The following is a 19,604-nucleotide window of genomic DNA, read 5'->3' on the forward strand; positions in this document are numbered from 1 at the left end:
AAACTACACTAGCAGACAGGCTCTCTTGGAGGTCCAGAGTGGCCCAGGCCACTTCCAGCTTTTGTGGCTCCTAACCATAATAAAAATAAAAAAAATTACAATGCATGAAAACAAAAGAGGACGCCATAAAAAGTGTGAGACATAAGAACTTTTTTTAATTTAACAAATGCTTTTCTAGCCTTTTCCTGGGCAAATGCATTCATTGGTGAGGGAGACATAAAAACAAATGAAACTTACAAATGCCAACAAATTAACAAGTGTCTAAATTTGAGGCCCAGACCAAATGGCCCTCCTTCTATCCACCCTCCTCCTCCCCTGTACCCATTGGCCCTGCCAGCAGATTATAAACTGTATCCTCCCCAGTATGGTTTGTGAGACAGTTTTCTAGGGTAGACAAAAACCTCAAGGCACTAGGGGATCTCTTATCACAAGCAGACAGCCCTGTGGCTTGGACAGGGCTGGGTTGTGTTTGACGAGCTCTTGGCATGCACAGGTGTTTTTGTCCATCCAGGTGCTATTTGCAGAGAAGCTCAAATGCTGAGCATGCTTTGCCAGGCTGCTTGGCGCTCTGACACAAGCCTGACCCAGTCAGGTGTGGCTGCAACATGACTTAATTAGAGGGGGAGGCAGCGCCTTGGTGCTGGCGGGTGGGGGGAAGGGGCTCTGGAGCACTGAAACCAGCTCATACTTGAGGGCAAATATAGAAGCCCTGTGGCAGCAGCTGACCACCACCCCTCGCAGGCAGTTTCCAGCAAAGGCACAAAGCCAGCAGCCCAGTCCCAGGTGCAGCGGCAACTACAGGCCTGCGCCCCGCCGGGGGGGGGCGGGGGGTCCTCCTGCACCCTACCCGTCTGGGGCCCCTGAATAAGCCACAGTTCCCGCGCCCCCTCCGAGCCAACCCTGCAGCCGGGGCAGCAGTTCAGGGTGACCTGTGCCAGCTCCCCGCCTGCTGCCCTGCAAAAGTGCCACGAACACGCGCACGCGCCCCCCCCCCCCCCCTGGGGCCGTGCACAGCAGCGAATGCTCCCGCCGCGGCGCTGCCCGGGTGAGCAGGCACCGTGCAGCGCAACCCCCCCCCCCCCAGCCCCAGCCCCAGCCCCAGCCCCAGCCCCAGCCCCAGCAGCAGGGCGCGCTGAGCCACCCGCCCCCTCCCCCACCCGGAGCTGGCCGGAGCAGCGACGCCGGGAACGGCGGGGGCCTGAGCCGGCCGCGCCCCTGCGCAGCAGCCACGTGCGTCCCCGCAGCCGGCACGCGCCGCCTTCCACCCCCCCCCCGCCCCCCGTTCGAACGACGCTCGGGAGCCTGGGGAAGGCAGCGCCCTGCCTCACCCGCCCAGCAACAGCTCTGGGGTGCCCCCCCCCCCGAGAGAGAGAGAGACTCTGCCCCCCCCCAACAGGGGCCTGGGGGGTCCCGTCCCCCCCGCAACCTGACTCGCCCCCCCCCCGACAGCGGGACGCCCAAAGCGGCTGGGGGGGTCTCTCCCCAGCAGCCTGACCCCCCCCACGAGACTCCGCCCCCCAATAGGGACCGGGGTCTCCCCGGCACCTCCCTCAATACCTGACCCCCCCCCCAAAGAGAGACGCTGCCCTGCCAGGGCCTGGGCTCTCTCCTGGCCACCTGCTAACTCCCCCCAGCCCCCCGAGAAAGCCCAGGACCCCCCCCCCAGAACCGGGGGGCAATCTCCCATTGCGCCCCCATAGCTGCCTGAAACCCCTCCCCCCAGTGATATTTTGCTGCCTGTCTTAACCACTCCCAGGGCCTGTGCATCCTCCTACCTCCCCAGCTGCCTGAGCTCTTTTGAGGGCGGCCCCATTCCCTCCACCCTCTGAGTTTGCCCTGTTTCAGTCCCTTTTGTGGAGCTCCCAGAGGAGCCTGAGGAACAGGGGGGAGGGTTTGCCCCCCCCCCATGACAATGGGACCACTTTCTGGTGCCCAGGCCCTGCTCCTGGCCCTGCAGGTAACCCTGGCCCTAGGCCCAGAAGGGCGTGACCAGCCCCAAGCAACTAGTGCCTACTTGTCCTCCACCATGATCAGTGGCATGACAGCCCCGAGTGCCATGGCTATGCTTGCTGCCGCCTTGGCCAGGGCCACCACGCCTGAGCCTGGTGAGCCCAACCTGGAGAAATCAAGCACGAAAGTAGTCACCGTGGGTAATGGAGAGGTGTATGAAGTCACCCTAAGCAACAGTGGAGCACATGAGGTCACTATCAGCAGCCACGGACATGAGGTCACCACCAGCAATGGTATTGTGAGCAGACCCACGGGTGCTGGAGAAGTGATTGCCGTGGGAGACACCCGCTATGAGTGGCTGGCATGGAGCAAGTGGTATTGCAATTGTGAGGCGGGCAGCATGTCCCGAGTACGGGACATCACCTACACAGTGCCTGGCCTGCAGCTAGACCCAGATGACTACAACACCATGCGCTTCCAGCGCGTGCCCTGCAGCTATAGCCTCTGCCAGTGTAGCCACAAGCACCGGGAGTGTGACCACGCCAAGGTGACCTGTGATGCCCCCAAGCCCTACCTGTGCGCTGTGAGAGACATCCGGCGAGACCGGTATCACCAGGCGCGGCACTTCTGGATACAGGTCCGTAAGGAGCTCAAGGGGCTGTGGAAGGCTATTCGAAAGGCCGTCTCCCAGCTCAAGGAGGTGAGGATGAACTGGGGCTGCTACATGCCCACGGGACAGGTGTGGAATGGGGGACCATAGACAAGCTATCCAGGCTGCATGATCTGGGGATGCGAGGAAGCCCAGACAGGATAACCAGAGTTTAGGCATGCACAGGCTGGGATTCTGGGTATGGGGATGTATATCTTACAAGGCATTTTAAGGGCAGTAGAGGAAGCATCTTTTAATCAGCCTGCTAAAAGATTTCCACCTTTGGGTTTCCCAGTGTAGCCTGTCCTCTCCGAATATTTCAGAGTCTAAGTCAAGATGACCCTGCCTGCCCCCAGCAGTCGTTAGCAGAGGTCTGCACCTCAGCATAGATGTTTAGGAGCCAACCCATTAGCTAGTAGTAGTAGTAGGCTGCTATGCTGCAGGCGATTGCCCCCTGGAGGAAGATATGCTAGGCTTTCTAGCATGTTACGTTGAGCGCTTCCAGGTGAGATATGCCTGTGTATCATGCACTGGTATGTTGAATAAATGACATAATTACTGCGCTGCATTTAAAATAGAGGGGAAAACAACCGTTTGAAACAAAAATTTGCACCATTTCCCATGGTGGGATTCAGTCACTTTAACCAGAGAGGTGACCAGGCATTATCCTGCTTTGCTGTTAATAACTGTCAGTACATCCTGTACAGGCAATTAGTGGAATAAGTATTCAAGCTGTTGACAGTGCCTGACTGAAGGTGTTAATGAGCTTTTTGCTTTGGTGGGTAGGTGGCGGTATGAGGGTAGAGTAAAAGCAATCCCACCTTATTACTCCTAGTTTTCACCACTGTTTGCACATCCAGTTATTCAAGCTTCTTATAATGGATGTAAATTTCTACAAGATACATTCCAGAGATGCGACAGGACTGACCCTAAAAACACTATGCTTTTGTTTAATGGGACGCTTAGCATGAATGTTTGCAGGATCAGGGTCTCAATATGTTTTTAAATGTACGAACATTGCCATTATAAAATCCCTGAATAATGTCTTTTTTAATTAAAACTCTCCAAAATGGCTGCCCTTGGTCACGTATTTCTGTGTTCGACCTCCTGGGTTGTTGTCAGCATGCAAAGGTGAAGCTATTTACAGAGGTTAGAATCTAATATTGTTATTGTTTAAAGTGAAAGGCACACCAGATGGTGTAGATAAGAACACACAGCTGGGGCTTGCTTTCCATTTACTCTGCTGTCCTACTGGCAGCATAAAAGGGCCTTAAAGAAGTAGCATTTATAACCCTTTTAAAGCCTCCCTCACATTGTCAGAGAGGTACAGAGAGACATTAGTTAAATGAGATTCAAGCCTTGCTTTAATTTTTACATAAACATGCATCTGTGATGGCAGAGATGATTTTTCTGAATTAAATATGGGTGTCAGGATGCAATGAAAACAAACATTTAACTTGGGTCAAAAAAGCATTAGCCATAGACGAACCTATCCTCCATGAATTTAGCTATGGTGAGGGATGGAGCCCCATGCTCCAGGTGTCCCTAAGTCTCAAACTGCCAAAAGCTGGCACCCAACAGCAAGGGCTGGATCACTCAGAATTGCCCTTGTCTTGTTCGTTCCCTCTGAAGAGTCTGGCACCACCCACTGTCAGCAGACAGGAGACAGCTAGATGGACCATTTTTCTGATATAGCATGTCAGTCATAAGTTCTTTTTAGCTTATGACTAAAACATGGAGCTTTTTCCATTAGCAACCTAACTTAATGCTGGTTGATTTTCTTCCCTAGGAGCACAGCTGAAGATGAACTCAGTATTCAAGGAGACACAGCTGCAATCTCCATTATCAGCTGTTGGCTGCAGCATCACCCACACTAGTGCCTCCACTGAAATTTTTAGTAAATGCTTGTTACAAATCAGTAGCTGCTCCTGTGCTTTATTGGGAAAGTCTATAATTTTTAAAGGGGAGCATCAGTTCAGCCCCTGTTCTGAGGCATGCTTGAACAGGAGAATCCATGATGACCAGGAAAGAGGGAGGGTGTTTTCCTCACCCCCTACCCAACAAAAAACATAAATGGGCACTGCTAAACTAGGATTTAAGAAACCAAGCTTCAAATTCCTCCTTTGCCACACACTCCCTGTACTTGGGCATTTTCCTCAGCCTCCCTGTACTTCATTTCCCCCTTTGTAGAGTGGGGGCACCCTACCTCCCAGCATGGTGCAACACATTGAACAGTGAGAGGTGCTCAGATAGAGCAATAGCAAAGGTGGTCTTCCCCCTAGCCAGTTGTTAAAGATCAAAAGTTTTCAGCAGGTAGATATGGAAGCACTTGTAGCCCCGTCTAGTCTGTTCCCCTGTGTGAACAAAATCAAGTTCACTTATCATGAACATTACTGTATTAGTAGACTGCTGTCAGCTTTTCTAGTTTTAAAAAAAGAAAAGGGTTCTTACTTAAACACTGTGGAGTTACAGCCAGTTGCACTGATGGAAATGTTAGTGTAGGGCTGCTTGTGAATTCTTGATGTTGACTTTAAGTACAGGGCAATAGGTCACATTTAGAGACCCCCCTGCCCCCGGAACAGTTTAAGTTGCAAGCCTGCTGGTACTATTGCTGAGGTGAGCAGGGAAGTAGATTAATAGGTCTCCTGCAACTGCCTGAATTAGAAAGTCAAGGGAATGTGCAACACGCTGCTCCATTTATCTAAAGAAATCTCATTCAGTCTAGAAATAAATTGCAAATTTTTAACACTGTGAGCAATTCACTAAGGAATGGTGGGGCTGCTATTCGGCAACAGCACAGTGAACCTTTTCGCTGATAGAAATTCTGGCTTTATAGCATTAGTGAGTTTCACTACTAAGCTAATGAAAGGAAATAAACAGAGAGGAGATCTTCAAGGTTATTACACAGCAGAACCTCAGAATTACGAAGACCAGAGTTGTTTGGAACTGGAAGTGTGCAATCAGGCGGCAGCAGAGACCCCCCCCAAAAAAAAGTAGTGGTCCACCTCTAAATATAGTACACCCCTGTGTTAAATGTAAACTATTAAAATAAAGGGAAAGCAGCATTTTTCTTCTGAGTAAAGTTTCAAAATTGTATTAAGTCAAATGTTCTGTTATAAACTTTTAGAAGAACCACTGGAATGTTTTGTTCACATTTACACACTGAAGTTACAAACAACCTCCATTCCCACAGTGTTTGCAACTCTTAGATTCTACTGTATTTACTTTGGTCTAGAAGACAACCCTGCCTAGCATCCTTGCTTTTACAGCTTTTAGCTCTTCAAAACCTATGTCTGTCAAAAAGCACAGTTCTTGATTTAATTTGGATTTCCCAGACAAATTTGTTTGTGGGTCAATCTGTATTGAGTGGCAGATGGGGGAAGCTTAAAAGATGAATCTTTTCTGAATGAGAAACCACCTTTTTCATACACCTGGACATCTTATGTTCTGTATACACATTTCATGGTAGCAACTGACGATTATGGAATGGAGTTAGAGCTTATTTTTTTTAAGGGGGAAAGAAACATTTCAACCTTTGCGCAAAAAATGATGGTCTCTATTTTCATACATGCATTCAGACAAAATCTTTGAACTTTTATTTATTTTCAAACATACACTCTGTAGGAAAAGTTAAGGTGTATAAGAGAGAAAAGGATATTTCTGTACAACTGTTCCACAAACACTCCCCAAACCACATAAAACCCTTTCGCACGCAGAATATCATTGTAAATTCTCTACAACAGTGCCTCAGTACAGCAGAGATTAGGATAAATACAGTTCAGTGTATTTGGATTTATTGTAAGAGGGATCCACCAAATAGCTATTGCTATGGTCTCCCGATGCTAAATTTCTTTAGCAGAGTGATACCTTTTTATATGCAATGCGCTTCTTGCTTTAAAAAAAAATTCTAAGTACTAAATAAGAATAGCCCAGCTATTCCATCAATGTGATTGTTTTCAACAGGCCAGCTGTGAAATTCAGAGTTTGTGCAGGAGCTAGAGATTTTACATCATTACTTATTTAAAAACAAAGTTGCTGGAAAACTGAGCCAGATACTTCAGATAAATCCCCTGCTTTTTCTTCCTCTTTCCCAACTGTTGAGCTTTGCCCAATATGATGGCTGAGTGAGTTCATTTGGCAAAGTGATTGAGAAAATTTCCCCCTCTTTACCCATTCTGACATTTGTTTGTGACTTTAAAAAAACCTAGCTCCTCCATTTCTTGCACACCTCAAACTTCCATGGGAATTGGACGTGCTCAAGTGATGAAGGTCCAGGATCCAGTTCTCTTAAATAGAGAGGGCATAAAAAAGAAAAGAAGTGGCCTTTTCTAGAAGTTTCAGCAAAAGGAGGACATGGCAGAGAAGAGAAAGCCATCAGGCTTCTGCAACATTGGTTGAGACAGTTTGTTGGATTATTTTATCTACAGAGATTCTGGTCTCTGCCTAAAATAATTCCAGATCTCTTTTGCATTTTGATTTGTACCAATTGCTAATTTCCCCTGCTCATTGGGAAATTGAGGATAAATAAATGCACAAGTAAAGGATTCTTTGCTGTCCCCTATTCATGTGTGAAGAAATCTAGTCATTCAGCATTGTATACAGGTATTTACACCAGAGCAGAGCATGCAAGGTCGTTGCTGTTCCGTTTTGCAACATTTGTACTCATGTAAATGTGGATGCACAGCATGCAGGACGACAGAGAATCAGGCCCCTCTATGTACCCCTCTCATGGCTTCAGGGGTTTAATACTAAAGCTTGTTCCTAGTGTTAGCAGTGGAAAAAAAAAGTCCCATTGACTTGAATGGGTCACAATGAGGCCCTTAAAATGAGCATACATTTGGTCCTTGACTCCAGTAAGAGCAAGGTGCTTGTTAACATCAGCGGGAAGTTTGGCTCAATTAAGGACTGCAGAAATATTGGTCCTTCCTTTGTTTGCAATGCAAACAGACATGCAGAGTATCGTAAGAAAGGGTTTCGCACTGCTACTAGGGCCTGGAGAGTTTGGAAAGGAGGAAATCATTTTCATTTAATGTTGACATGTCAGGTCAAATTTGGGGTGCAAAACTCAGGTTTTATTTAAAAATAAGTTTTTATAAAATCCATGTATAGATAGAAAACATTTTTCTTTAAAAATTGAAACAATTAAAACACAAAGCACACCACACAAACATTATATCCTCCTGCAGTACCTGGGATGCAAAAAACACTGCAGTGTTGGTGATGAACATAAAACTAAAACTGATCAAAGATCAAAAGGAGAAAACAGTCTATTTTCAGGGTCAAAGCTGAGGGGGGAACCTACAAATTAATCAAATCTGAAAAAATTGTAAAATGTGAACTTGACATTTTTCCCCCATTACAATAATCTAATATAGACATTCATTTTATGAGGTTTTAAAATATTGACAGTGATATTTTTTCTCAAAGTCCACAGGGCCAGATTTGCATTCTATCAATGGGGTATACCTGGAGCAAACTTTGTGGCATCAGACGCCTGATTTGCATCTGTGAGATCAATATCACATTGCCACCGATATTTAAAATCATCTGAAATTTTGCAAACACAGGTCTGCATTTTGCAACAAACAAAACTGCATGGGGTGGGGTATCAAAACTGTATTTCCAACTCTGTTGTGTGAAATACCACAAATTCTAGGCCAGGTTCTGCCCTCATTTCAACTAATGTAAATTCAGCTTTGCCCTCTGTTATTCTGGATTTATTCTCTGAATTAGACGGAGGCACTCTGATTTTCCCTTAAGCTAAGAAAGGAGAGCATGTTCCTTTGATTGGAATCTAGCATGCTGACCGATAACGCCCCTTCACTTTGTAGGAACGCTAGCAGGCAAATGATGCTTTGCAATAGGCCTTCAGAGCCTCAGCTCAACAGTAGTTTTATGTAAGTTTCTCTCTTTCCAATGTACAAACAGGACTAAAATAAACAATGTAGAGGCCATCAGGATCTTAGCTGTGCACCAGACTGACTCCAGGGTAAACCACTTACCCTGCCCCTAACCTCAGTATATGCTCTTAGAAAGGATGGCAGCATCCACATTTCAACACACTCTTCCACGTCCACAGATGCATTTGGCAGTTTGAAAGAAACGTTCCTTCGGGACAGTACAAAAGGTTTAGTTCTAGGAGTTGGAAAGACTGAAATCAGCACCTGCATTTCATTTATGAAATACCACAGAAAGCAACACACAGCACGGGGGTATCAGCAAAAGAGCACGGACTAGTTTTCAGCAGAAGACTTGATTTGTCTTCATGAGTCAGCTTTTGCAGCTTCATCCAGAACATCTTCTGCTTTCAATGCAAACCAGGCCTAAAACCTTCCCTAAGCTGGTAAAAAAAAAAAAAGCCTAGCACATGACAGAAAAACAGAGAATGCAATACACAGGTTACTTCTCACAGATGACCAGAGCGTGCATGTATATAGCTAAGCAATGATACACAAAAGGGTGCGGTTGCAGTTCACTATCCCACAAGCATGTTGGGACAGACAAAAATGAAACATTAAGTGCTTCCATCAACTACGAGCGCTTATAGTTCCAGACAGACTATTTTTTCCTAATTTGGGGGGCAAATTTAGTGCTGATAAAAGACACCAGATTGAGACTACTAGAGGCAAAAAACTTCCCTCCCTCTGGAACAGCAGCCAGGCAAGTTCCCATGATACGCAGCCCAGCTAGCGTCCCTCACTCTTCTCCAGAGGGGAATCCAGTTGCTATAGTGCTTCCAAACCTGGGCCTTGCCTTAAAGGCCATCAGCAGCATGTGTCACTCAGGGCAATGTCTCATCAAACAGCTGTCAGACGGCTAACGGTAGCCTTTCTGTGGCTACTGACACAGGCTGAATTTGCAGGAGCAGCCAAGAAATTTTAAGACGCTCCGTATCCCCATACCAGGCCCCCAAACCATCCGGCCCTGCACCAAACAAGGCTGTTGGAAAGTGAGGCTAGCAAGCTCCGCAGTCTGTGGCTACTCTTCCATAATGGTGTTCTCAATCCAAACCACTTGGTAACCCACCCCATGTCCTCATCATAGCAGCTTTTGTCCACTGGAACAATACCCAACTGCCATTCGCTTTGACTGCAATCCTGATGCAGAGCTGCAGCAACTTGGATGCACATCCCATCAGGTGACTGATTTGTTTGCCATTCCAAGATTCTCACCCTTCCCTTTGTGGCAGCCCTCCTGCTTTGGGCAGCTCCGTACCAAATGCTCTGCTGGCTGAGTCATGTTTACAGTCATACCTTGCGAGTCACTCCACAGAGCTCATGGAAAGAGATGACTTGGGCCAATTCCTGGTAAAAACAAGGTAAAAGCGAGCGCTGCGCCCCAAAGATTATCATCATCTGCTTACTCTTCTGGGGGATGTACCGGGGACTAGTTTCAAAGGTGGATGTAGGGAAGAAATCCAGAGATGAACCCTCAAAGCGAGTCACCGCCAAAGCCCCCTTGTTCCCCTTGGCTGTTGAGACTCCGGCATTACCACCTGCCTTACACCTCATGCCTACACCCCACTTCTTTATTGAATGCTCTGCAGGCACATATTACAGGCCTGCTCCTCCATAGCATCTTGAAGCAAATGGTATTCTGTCCCTCAATGGGCTTTGGAGAGGGCCTAAAAAGAACAACTGAAGGCTCTCCACAGTGACTTCCAATGTGAGGAGTTCCTGCTGGCATGGTAATGCTTTAAAGAAAACATATGGCAGGTGCAAATTCACGAAGACAGATACTTCCCGAAGGAAGCCTCAGTCAGAAGAAGGCAGTAACTGTCACTCTTCAGACGTGCTTGTGCGGTGATGCTGAGTCACCCCCAGGCGAGTCACCTTTAGGAATCTGCCTCGAAGGCAACTGTTTATTTCTGCACTATTAGGACAATATTGCTGAGATATAGCGGAGGAATTCTCTAGAATACTTTTCGATCCTGAAAACAAAAACAAAACAAAAAAACCACATGGTTGTGCCACATTAAAGCGTCTCCAAACCGTGGCCCTGAAGATCACGAGTCTTTTCTGAAGATCTTGTCCATTAACATGCTTTCTAAGTGCCCTCCTGGAGCTGTTGATTGCTGCATTGTGACTTTCACTGTGCACCTGAAGAAGCAGCAGCAAGACAAGTGGGTAATTCCATTCCTTCGAACAGTCCCGTTATTCAGCACAAACTAGCACTTTGCAGACTGCTAGCCCTCACTACAGCCCTGTGAGGTAGGCAAGGAATTACAAGCGCAAGGGAGGCCACTATTTTGAAGATAGGGTACTAATTTTGGGTGCTCAACTTGCAGCCAAGAGCCTGATTTTCAGTGGGACGGTGCCCCCAGATTCCAGAAGCTTGGCACCTGTGAAAAATCAGACCCCCAAGGTGCCTAAAAGCACCATAAATTAGTGGAGATCCTTTTAAAATATAGGCATAAGGACTTGACTCTGGAAAGCAATCTGGCAAAGGGATCTGTGTCACAAGCAGGACCAGCATTCAGTAGCTCCACTCTCTACCAACTATGCCCTCCATTGCCCATGAATATATCCATCTGAAAGGTGGGCTAACTAAGTTGCTTAGAGCCACGGACATGAATATTTTCTGGAGCTAATAAAAATGGAAGCCTAACACACATGCTCAGGGAATGTTTTGCTCTGACAGTGATTCTGATCATCTGCCCCTGGATTGGATCAAATTCCGAAAGAGGAAATCTTATAACTTGAAGGTCAACACATGTTTTCGCAGTGTTCTGTGCCATCCCAGTGAAGGTGTGGCCAGATTTCATGGTCTGATTGTTCCATTCAGCAGCGTTGAAAGATTGTTGACTAGATGGGTGCTTGCCTGTTCTTAAGTCACGACTAGCATTATAGGGCTTTGAAAAAAAAAAAAAAAATCAATAGCAACAAAACACGAGCTGCTAGGATTCACATAGGGGGAACCATTAGGAGAGGAGCTTTCAGTATTGAAAAAAAACACATTGCACTTTCAGTGAAACTTATTAGATGCTGAGGAAACATGTAAAATATGAACATGACGTTTGGGATCAGTTTGCATAAGTTATTGAGTGAATAAAGCGCTAGGTATTTGTATTTCCGCCTGTCCGGCAAACAGGCAGTTCAAGTGTGGGCTGCGGACGTAGCCTGGAACCTGCAAAGCAAACAGATGAAAGAGTTAAAGCTTGCCCTGCATGGCACAGAAGAGTGAATTGCTAAAAGTGGGTGAATTTCACCCAGGACAGAAGGTCAACAGATAGGCTTACGCATCACTTAATTCAGTCCCGTCCCGAGTCTGTACTACCCGAGGAGCGGGTAAAGATTAGCTGGGGGCATGAACAGTCTAATCCATTACAGTGTGTCAGCTTTTATTTTTAAAAGATGTTCACCTCTAGCACTTATGCCTGGGAAGCAGACTGTCAAAATGAGACAAGAGCGTCTGCCTGCCTGAGTCTGCAGAGAGCCGGAAATTTTTGCTCAAAAGGTGTGAGCCGTCTCATTTGTCTTCGCTGATGCTAATTCGCCTCCTAAGGAATATACTGCAGATGGCGTTATTTCACTGCTCAAAGCATGTAAGAAAGCAGAGGGAGCGTGGTCCGTGCTGGAGACTAGCTGTGAGGAGCACAGATGTCTGAGATCAGGTCTACACTAGACCTTAAAGTCGATCATAAATACAGAATTCCAACTTTGGCTATTGCATAGCGGGAATCAAAAGATCTATGATCGACTTACCTGGCCGTTCTCGCAGAGGGAGGTCCATGTGAGAAACTCCTGTTGACCTCCCTTACTGCTCACGAGAATGAGGAGTACAGGGGTCAACTGTTGACCTCTGATAGTTCAATTTTGTGCATCACCACTAGGGTGTGCAAAATCAAACCCTGGAAAGATCAACCGAATCAGATAGAGTAGATGCACCCTAAGATCTCTCTGCCTGTAACACCACTTGAGGGTAGGGCGCAGATGGGGAAGGGTGTGTGACTGACTCAGTTTCGAAAGGAGCAGGATTTCAGCTTGCAAAATTTCTGCCTGGGCCTTATGCTGATATGTCAGCAAAGTGATGAATTTCAGCCCCTCTGAGAAGGGGGTTCAGGAGGTGGCAAATAGTTGTCTTCTATTTCCCCCAGAGCTTTGTATTCCAAGCGGAGTGGTTTGCAGGGGTGAGCTCTCTCTGTTCATCTGGAGAGCCCGTTGCTGCGGTAGTCACACAAAATGTGGACATGCAGAGTCGGGGGAGAGGGAAAGATTGTATTTTAAGGCCAAGACTTTCACAAGTGCCCAGCCCAACTTAGGGTGCAATGAAGAGGACGATTTGTTTTCAGAATCTGCAGGGCTTTCACCATCATAGCAGCCATACCCCTTTTCAGGTATTGGCTACACTCCACACTCAGCTCCAGCAGGGAGTCAGGTTGAGCCCAACCTGTTCTTCCCTCCAGCCCTCACAAATGAGTCGGACCTGGGTCAGCCAGCACACAGAACCAGGTCTCAGGATTCCGCTGGGTTGGAAGCAGAGTCTTGGGTCCCAGCCCTGTCCTTTTGCGGTGTGGCACAGCTCCAACTGCAGACCTGAGCTAGAAGGTCTGCGTGGTGCAGTCCGGACGTGCTCACAGGCTGCAAGACTTGGGTCCAGCAATTGCAAGCGCAGGTTTACAGTGCGGTGTGGACGCTCACTCCCAGGCTTGGAAGCACCGAGACCACAAGCTCAGGTCTCCCACACTGGGGCTACGTGTGCAGTGCTGATGTTGCCTTTGAGTGCCTCTCACGTGGGACAGCTGAAAATTAAGGCACTGATGATCTCTAGGTTGAAACTTTCCAAAACACCCACAGTTTCCAAGGCTGGGATTTCAGTGAGATTCAGGCCTTAAACCCTACCCCTACTGTGAAACCCAACAGAGGTCAGTGTATCGTGCCTCCTAACAGAGAGCCGAGCACCAATCTGCCCAGTGGCTGGCTGATTTTACTTCTGAACTCAGATTAATTGATTGAGATGGTATGTTCTGTGCAGTTGTGCAGAAGGCAACATTTCCTCTTTTGAAATTCACAAAGCTACCAAGATACTTACACTCTGTTGTTAGAGCTACAAAACTCTGGAGCTACTCCATTGCCTCTCCCGTCCGCCTTTGGATCTCATCTCTTGAACAGCGCCTGTCTGCAGAGAGAGAGCACACATGCTTTAAAAAGGGTCATTTTGTGTAGATTTGTGCTAGCGATGCCCTGCCTAAGAGCTATTGCCCAGATGCGTCACACATCAATTGGAAAAGCTGCACAGAAATCAAGCAGGGTCTATGGAGAAAGAGCTTTCGGTCACCTGAGAAAACTGCTGTGGAGAGGTTTCAGCCAAGTTCTGCAAGTCAGAATTCCTGGTTCCTTCCTCCAGGCTGTAACAGGGCACATGGGCCAGTTGGGAGGAGGGAGCTGAGTTACAGCTCCTGCGTTTCACACCTAGCTCTGAGAGGAAAGCGCGATCCAGTGGTTAGAGCAAGTCGGGTGGCTGTTCTTCAATGGCACTAGTCTGTCCAGCCTCACTACTAACTCTTGCTTCTTGGAAGTTCTGGCTTTCAATTTCTGTTCTAAAACGGGGCATGTGCAAAGACAGACACAGCCTGGATAGGACTGGTTCTGCACTGTGCTTATGTGGGGGTGGACCTTGGCCACACATGGCAGATGAGTAAGTTAAGACAAAGAGACAGATAATGGAAAGGAGAGAGGCAGCACAAAGAGTGGAGTGGGCTGGAAAGAAAAAGGGACAGCAGACACCACACACACCACTTCCTCTATTCCCTCACACTGTTGCCGCAGAGAAACCATCATGGCTTGTGGGCGCAAGAGAGACCCTAACCGGGACTACTTTGAAGAAATTTGTTCCCTGGGTAAAAAAGGAGAATGTGTCAAGTGTAACCAGTGTGAGAAGGAGATGTGGGGGCTGCTTGCAAGAATGAAACATAAGGGAAACAGCTCCGTGAGAGAAAACCATGTGGATCTGGCCGAGTGGCTCAAACGCTTAGTAACTTGAAGAACGACACATTGCAGAGGGAATTATTTCAAACTCTCGCAATGCCCTTTAGTATAAGTCTGGTTTGACAAGTATGTTCTCAAGCTGTTTGCTGTGTTGGATGCTCCTAACAAAAAGTTTAGCTGAGCCCATCTTTACGGCCTGTTTACTTAGTTACCTAGGTTTAGAATCCATCACTCGCGTACACACTACAGAAAGTGTCAGTAAGTGAAATCTAGAGGTACCAGTTACCAGGGTCATTTGTTTTATTTTGTAGTACATAACGCGTGCCCCTTCGTTTGGAACATCGTGGCCACAGAGCATAATGGTGATGCCACAAGTCTTGCAACTTTTCCAAGGGAACCCCATTCTGTGTTGGTTTTCTCAAAAAACAAACGTGCCAGTGAGTTCCACGGGGCTTATTTCATCATTAAATGCCGTCTAAGCACACAGTCAGGCTCAGCTTTTTGCTATCTTCATCTAAAACAAAGATTTTTTTTCTTTTGGTGACTTAAGTCACCTGGATTTCAGTCAATCCACCCTGGTTCTAGCCTCAGCTGTGCCACCAGTTTGCTGCATGATCTTGGCGAAGGTGAGAAAGAGGGCTGCTTTACCTGGCAGAATGGCAGCACCTGAGAGCTTCCTTCCAAGCCCTTCGTGGTGGAGGGGAGCACAGGGAGAAAGTGAGCATTCCTTCTCCCAGGGGTGGGCGGTCTTTAGCAGAGCCATGTGAGGGCATTGCTGGCTTTCTGCAGAGGGATTCTGTGGGAGCCCAAATGTTCCTTCTCTGATTCCTATCCAGCTTCTCTGCTCCACTGGGTCACTTCCTACCCCGCCACTGCATCAGAGCCTGCGGCTCCAGCAGCCCCTCTAACACACGGCTCGCCGCATGCGCTGATGCGGTCTGCTCACTTTGGGCTCCTAAGCTGCAGTGGAGAGCAGAGTCTGGATGTTGGTTTTCTGCCACCTCTGTGCTCAGCAGCTGGTCCACTTTCTAGCTCGCTTTCCCCACCCACAGGGCCAAGCTGTCTCATGCCTCCTCCTTAGCACACCAGCTGGCAGCTGCTGGGACTAGCGAGCCTTTCTGCAGATAGCATCCATTTGAACAGGGCTTGAGGGTGGGATTTTAAAACCCAATAACCCCCACTGCCGGTGCCCATGGGAACCAGAGGGAGCTTTAGTGAGGCAAGTTCTCCTTATCCTTCACCTCAGTGAATGCGGCTGTACTCTCACCTCTCCTCTTCCCTATCCACCCCAGTTTTGTCTCCCCTGCTGCTTTCTCTCCCCTCACACTCTGGAAGCTCACACTGAGCCCATCAGCTCAGCCAGCTAAGATGCTGCTTATTTTTCACACCAGTGGGTCGTAGAAAATAAGAGCTGCAGGAGGAGATGCCATTCCACTTACCGTAGAGCCGTCTTTCAGGGTGTCAAAAATCCACCTGCTTGGCTTTGTTTCCTCTGCTTCAGGAGAGCCCTGTGAGCACCCTGAACCCCAAGTCATGGGTCTAGACCCCAACAAGCATGTAAGGAGCCTAACTGGCTTTGTTCAGTGCAGGTCGAACCTCTCTCATCCGGCACGTTCAGGACCTGACTGCTGCTGAATGAGAGAATTTGCTGGACCATGGGAGCTCCATATTGTCCCGCAGTTTTATAAACTCTTCCACTGCTTAGCGGGCTCTTAGAAGACATTAAGGGGCAAATTGAAGCACAGAGCATTGAGAGCTGTGCCTGGCAGCTGTAAACAAATTTTATGGGACCACAGGAAACCTGGCTACACCCATGATAAGTGGTCGCCTGGCTAACTAAAATCATGCCGGAGTAACAGATGTTGCCAGATGAGAGAGTTCAGGATTAGCGAGGTTCAACCTGTATTAAACGTTTCTTCACATTTCAGGGGAACCAATGGCTACAGCAGCTGGGACCCAACACTAAGCCTCCTGGGCTCCATTGCCACATCCGGGAGGTGCAACATTAGTCGGGCCTGGGAATGGAACCCAGGAGTCCAGACTCCAAACTCTACACGTGTCAGTGTGGCACGTCCCTTCCTCTCCGTGGCCATTACAGGTGGGAAGAGACCACCAGAGACCCTCCTCAAAGCCGAGAGGGGTTCATTCCTATTTGTAAAGCCTGTTGAGATGCTCAGATCTCAAATCAGCCTCAGCACAAAGCCATTGACTGAAGCTAGTTCCACGCGTGAAGAAGCCCAAACCAAGGCTCTGCTAGAAGGAAGCATCCAATGAAGATCTTTAGCAAAACAGGCCTGGGATCTTCACAGCGCCAGCTGCACCCCCACCCCGCTGTTCTGAGCGACCTCCTTGCCAGCACTCACTGCCCTTTTCCCAGCATGTCATGTGCCTGCCTGCCTGGTGCTGGCAGACGGGAACCCCTGGATCCTACGGAGGATTACTCATGGACTTGTGCTTTCTCTGTCAATGCTTCCAGGCCCCACCCTCAGCGTTAAGCAGGTTTAACGAAGTGGGCAGGAGCCAGCCAGGGAAAGTACAACTTGTCCTCAGGCTGAGCTGAGACGCGCAAGTGGGAAAAAGGAGTTAGGTAACCACTGCCCCCTCCTTCCTTCTCATGAGAGGGGAGGGCATACGGAGCCAAATGGGGTGGCACTCAGCACCTGGCAGGATCAGAGCCCAGCACAACTCCAGTAAGTAAAGCAGCCAGGCCGCTCCCTAAAACCCCAAACAGAGCATGAGCCAATCGGCCGAGTTAACCACATTTGTGTTTGCAACACGTCTCTGCCTGGCTGCAAAACAAGCTTATACCGGCTCCAGCTGAGACAAAGGTGTGTTAGCGGCCTCTGCACAGTCCCACCGTGGCGTTAATTGTGGCTTCTTTTGTGGGCAGATCTATTCCAATCACTTTCTCCAGCAGAGCCCTTTGATCAGGAAACAAACCTGTTTGGTTATCCTCCAAACTTCAGGCTCGCTAGTTACATGCGGGTCCTGCAAGCTCTGTTCCCACAACTCCAATCCACCTTCCCCCGCCAGCACCTGCACATCTGAGAATAAGAATCAGCCCTGGCGTCCACTGGCCAGCGCAGCTGCCTCTGCACAGCGCTTCCCAACCAGCCAAGCCCGGGCTCTGAAGTCTCACGTTTGCTACCTGGAGAAGAGCGGATGGACCAGGCTAGGTCATCATCTAGAGCGCACTGACCAAGGGAACTATATGAAAATCAGGGAATACCTTCTTTGATGTTGTCTTTCCGTGACCTGACCCCGGAGGGAATGTCCCCCACATCCAGAAGGGAGACAGTGGAATAAAGGGAGGCTTCTTGAAAGGGCTGTAAAAATAGTTGTTCAGCCATAAAAATTAGTGAAGGGGCAAAGCCGAGCAGAATTAATTCAGGGCAGCCCCGTGGCCCGTGCCATACAGGAGGCCTTACTAGATGATCACTGTGTCCCTTCTGGGTTTAGAATCCAAGAATCTGAATGATGCTGATGTCAGTCGCTCCTGGAAAGAGTCACTTGGGAACCGCCTGAGGGCGCTTCCTTTCCTTGCTCAGCAAGGACTGCTGGTGGGATTATTTTACACCTGGCCCTGTTGAAGCTCAGAGATGGGCTGGAGTTGGCATCTGGCAATGTCTCGTTACGGTTCTCAGCAGATGAAATTCCAGGACAATTTGCCTGCCTCCAAAAACGGCCAAGGTCCCATTGAACCATCTCTGCCAGGTCCGATCGCCACAAACACCCAAGCTTCTTCTGCAGAGCAAATGTTCTGCCCTTGCAATGTACCAGCTTGAAGCAGAGATGGTATTAGACACACGCTCACTAGAGTGGGATCCTCTAGATTTCCTACAGCAACAACAAGCAGCCTGGGCTAGTGAGTGGGCTGCTCCATCTCAGTGGGCTGTAAGATTGTTGTAACCAAGACGGTCTCCCGGGAGAGGTCATTTTGATAACTGCACTGGTGTACCTAGAACTTGCAGGAGGTGCCGACTGAACCATAGCAGCACTTTGATTGGACAAGCGCACAGCTTTCAACCAACGTTGTGTGCAATCAGCACGCGTCTCTCTTCTATACGAGTGTCACTTTAATAATGCTGGTGGGGGAAAAACCTACGCAGACAGAAACCAGGGGAATCTGGAAGGCCTGCATGTGAGCAACAGCAAACAAGATGTCTCAGGGGCCATGGGCTGCCCACCAGTGGCAGGGTGCCAACCACTGTCCTACAGGATCTTCACCAAGCCCAGCTTTTACCCCACTCCCATCTCAAACCACGCTGCACTCCACTAGCCATGCACTCAGCAGGCTGATCAAGGGGAAAACCTTGGGGAGTGCCAGAGAAAAAGCACTTCAGACCAGTTTATGGGCCCCGCCCTGTGGCTCTCTTCCTTGGCAGTGGCTCCCAGGAAGTGGTTTTGTTTCAAGTCCATGGCAGCATGCAAAGAGAACCCAGGTCACACCTGAAAGGACTGAAGAAAGGGGACAGCTAGACCCAGAGCTGCAAGAGGTGCAGTCGGCCATTCAGAGATTTGCTCAGGCCCTTTCTGAGTGCCAAGTGCATTTGGAGGAGAAAAGCAAACCCTGGAGCTGACCCATCAGATTACCTTTGTTGTGAAACTCCCTGGCCCTCCCCTCTGCCAAATTAAACACCCTGCTGCTAGGACTTGCAAGTCACAATCATGAGCAATTTCAGCCAGGCTGCAAGCAACTTCCCGTCAGCCGCAAGGAGGAAAGCCCAAGTGTCACAAGAAATCTCTCCTGACGTTCTCCTCCGCCAGGCAGCTTGGGGGCAAAATGTTTACAGCTGGAGGAGGAGGAGTTGCTCCTTTCTTCTCCTTTACAGGTTACGGCTGGAAATTACACAGCCAGCAAAGTAACAGCCATGACATCTGTCAGCAGGAATCAGTACGGTGTTGGCTGCTGTCCCCAGGGAACCACTCCTCTACCACTAAAACAGACAGCGCCCAACCTAAGCAAACGCCACACTGGCAGCCTGGATGCCGAAGCCTAATTTATCCACCCTGATGGCTTCCCCCTCCAGTCCTCACCTACGAGATGCAAAATTCAGGGTCCCTTCAGTCCAGCAGCA

General features: G+C 48.6%; 2 protein-coding genes across 2 annotated transcripts in view; one reads left to right on the forward strand and one right to left on the reverse strand.

The window, feature by feature from the left end:
• The first annotated feature begins 1,817 nt into the window (after positions 1–1,817).
• On the forward strand, positions 1,818–4,509 carry LOC142003932 (uncharacterized). Its single transcript, XM_074981314.1, has 2 exons — positions 1,818–2,650; positions 4,389–4,509. The coding sequence occupies exons 1-2, from the start codon at positions 1,907–1,909 to the stop codon at positions 4,398–4,400; spliced, it is 756 nt and encodes a 251-aa protein (XP_074837415.1). The 5' UTR covers positions 1,818–1,906; the 3' UTR covers positions 4,401–4,509.
• Positions 4,510–6,172: 1,663 nt separating this feature from the next.
• CDC42SE1 (CDC42 small effector 1) overlaps positions 6,173–19,604 on the reverse strand; it is a 57,246-nt gene continuing 43,814 nt past the window's right edge. Inside the window, exons 4-5 of the mRNA XM_074981098.1 lie at positions 13,631–13,717; positions 6,173–11,725 (exon numbers count right to left, since the gene is read on the reverse strand). Coding sequence (XP_074837199.1) covers positions 13,646–13,717 — 72 coding nt within the window. The 3' untranslated portion in view covers positions 6,173–11,725; positions 13,631–13,645. The remainder of the gene's footprint in view (positions 11,726–13,630; positions 13,718–19,604) is intronic.

The sequence above is a fragment of the Carettochelys insculpta genome, chromosome 30 (genome assembly GCF_033958435.1).
Source record: "Carettochelys insculpta isolate YL-2023 chromosome 30, ASM3395843v1, whole genome shotgun sequence".
NCBI classification, from domain to species: Eukaryota; Metazoa; Chordata; order Testudines; family Carettochelyidae; genus Carettochelys; species Carettochelys insculpta.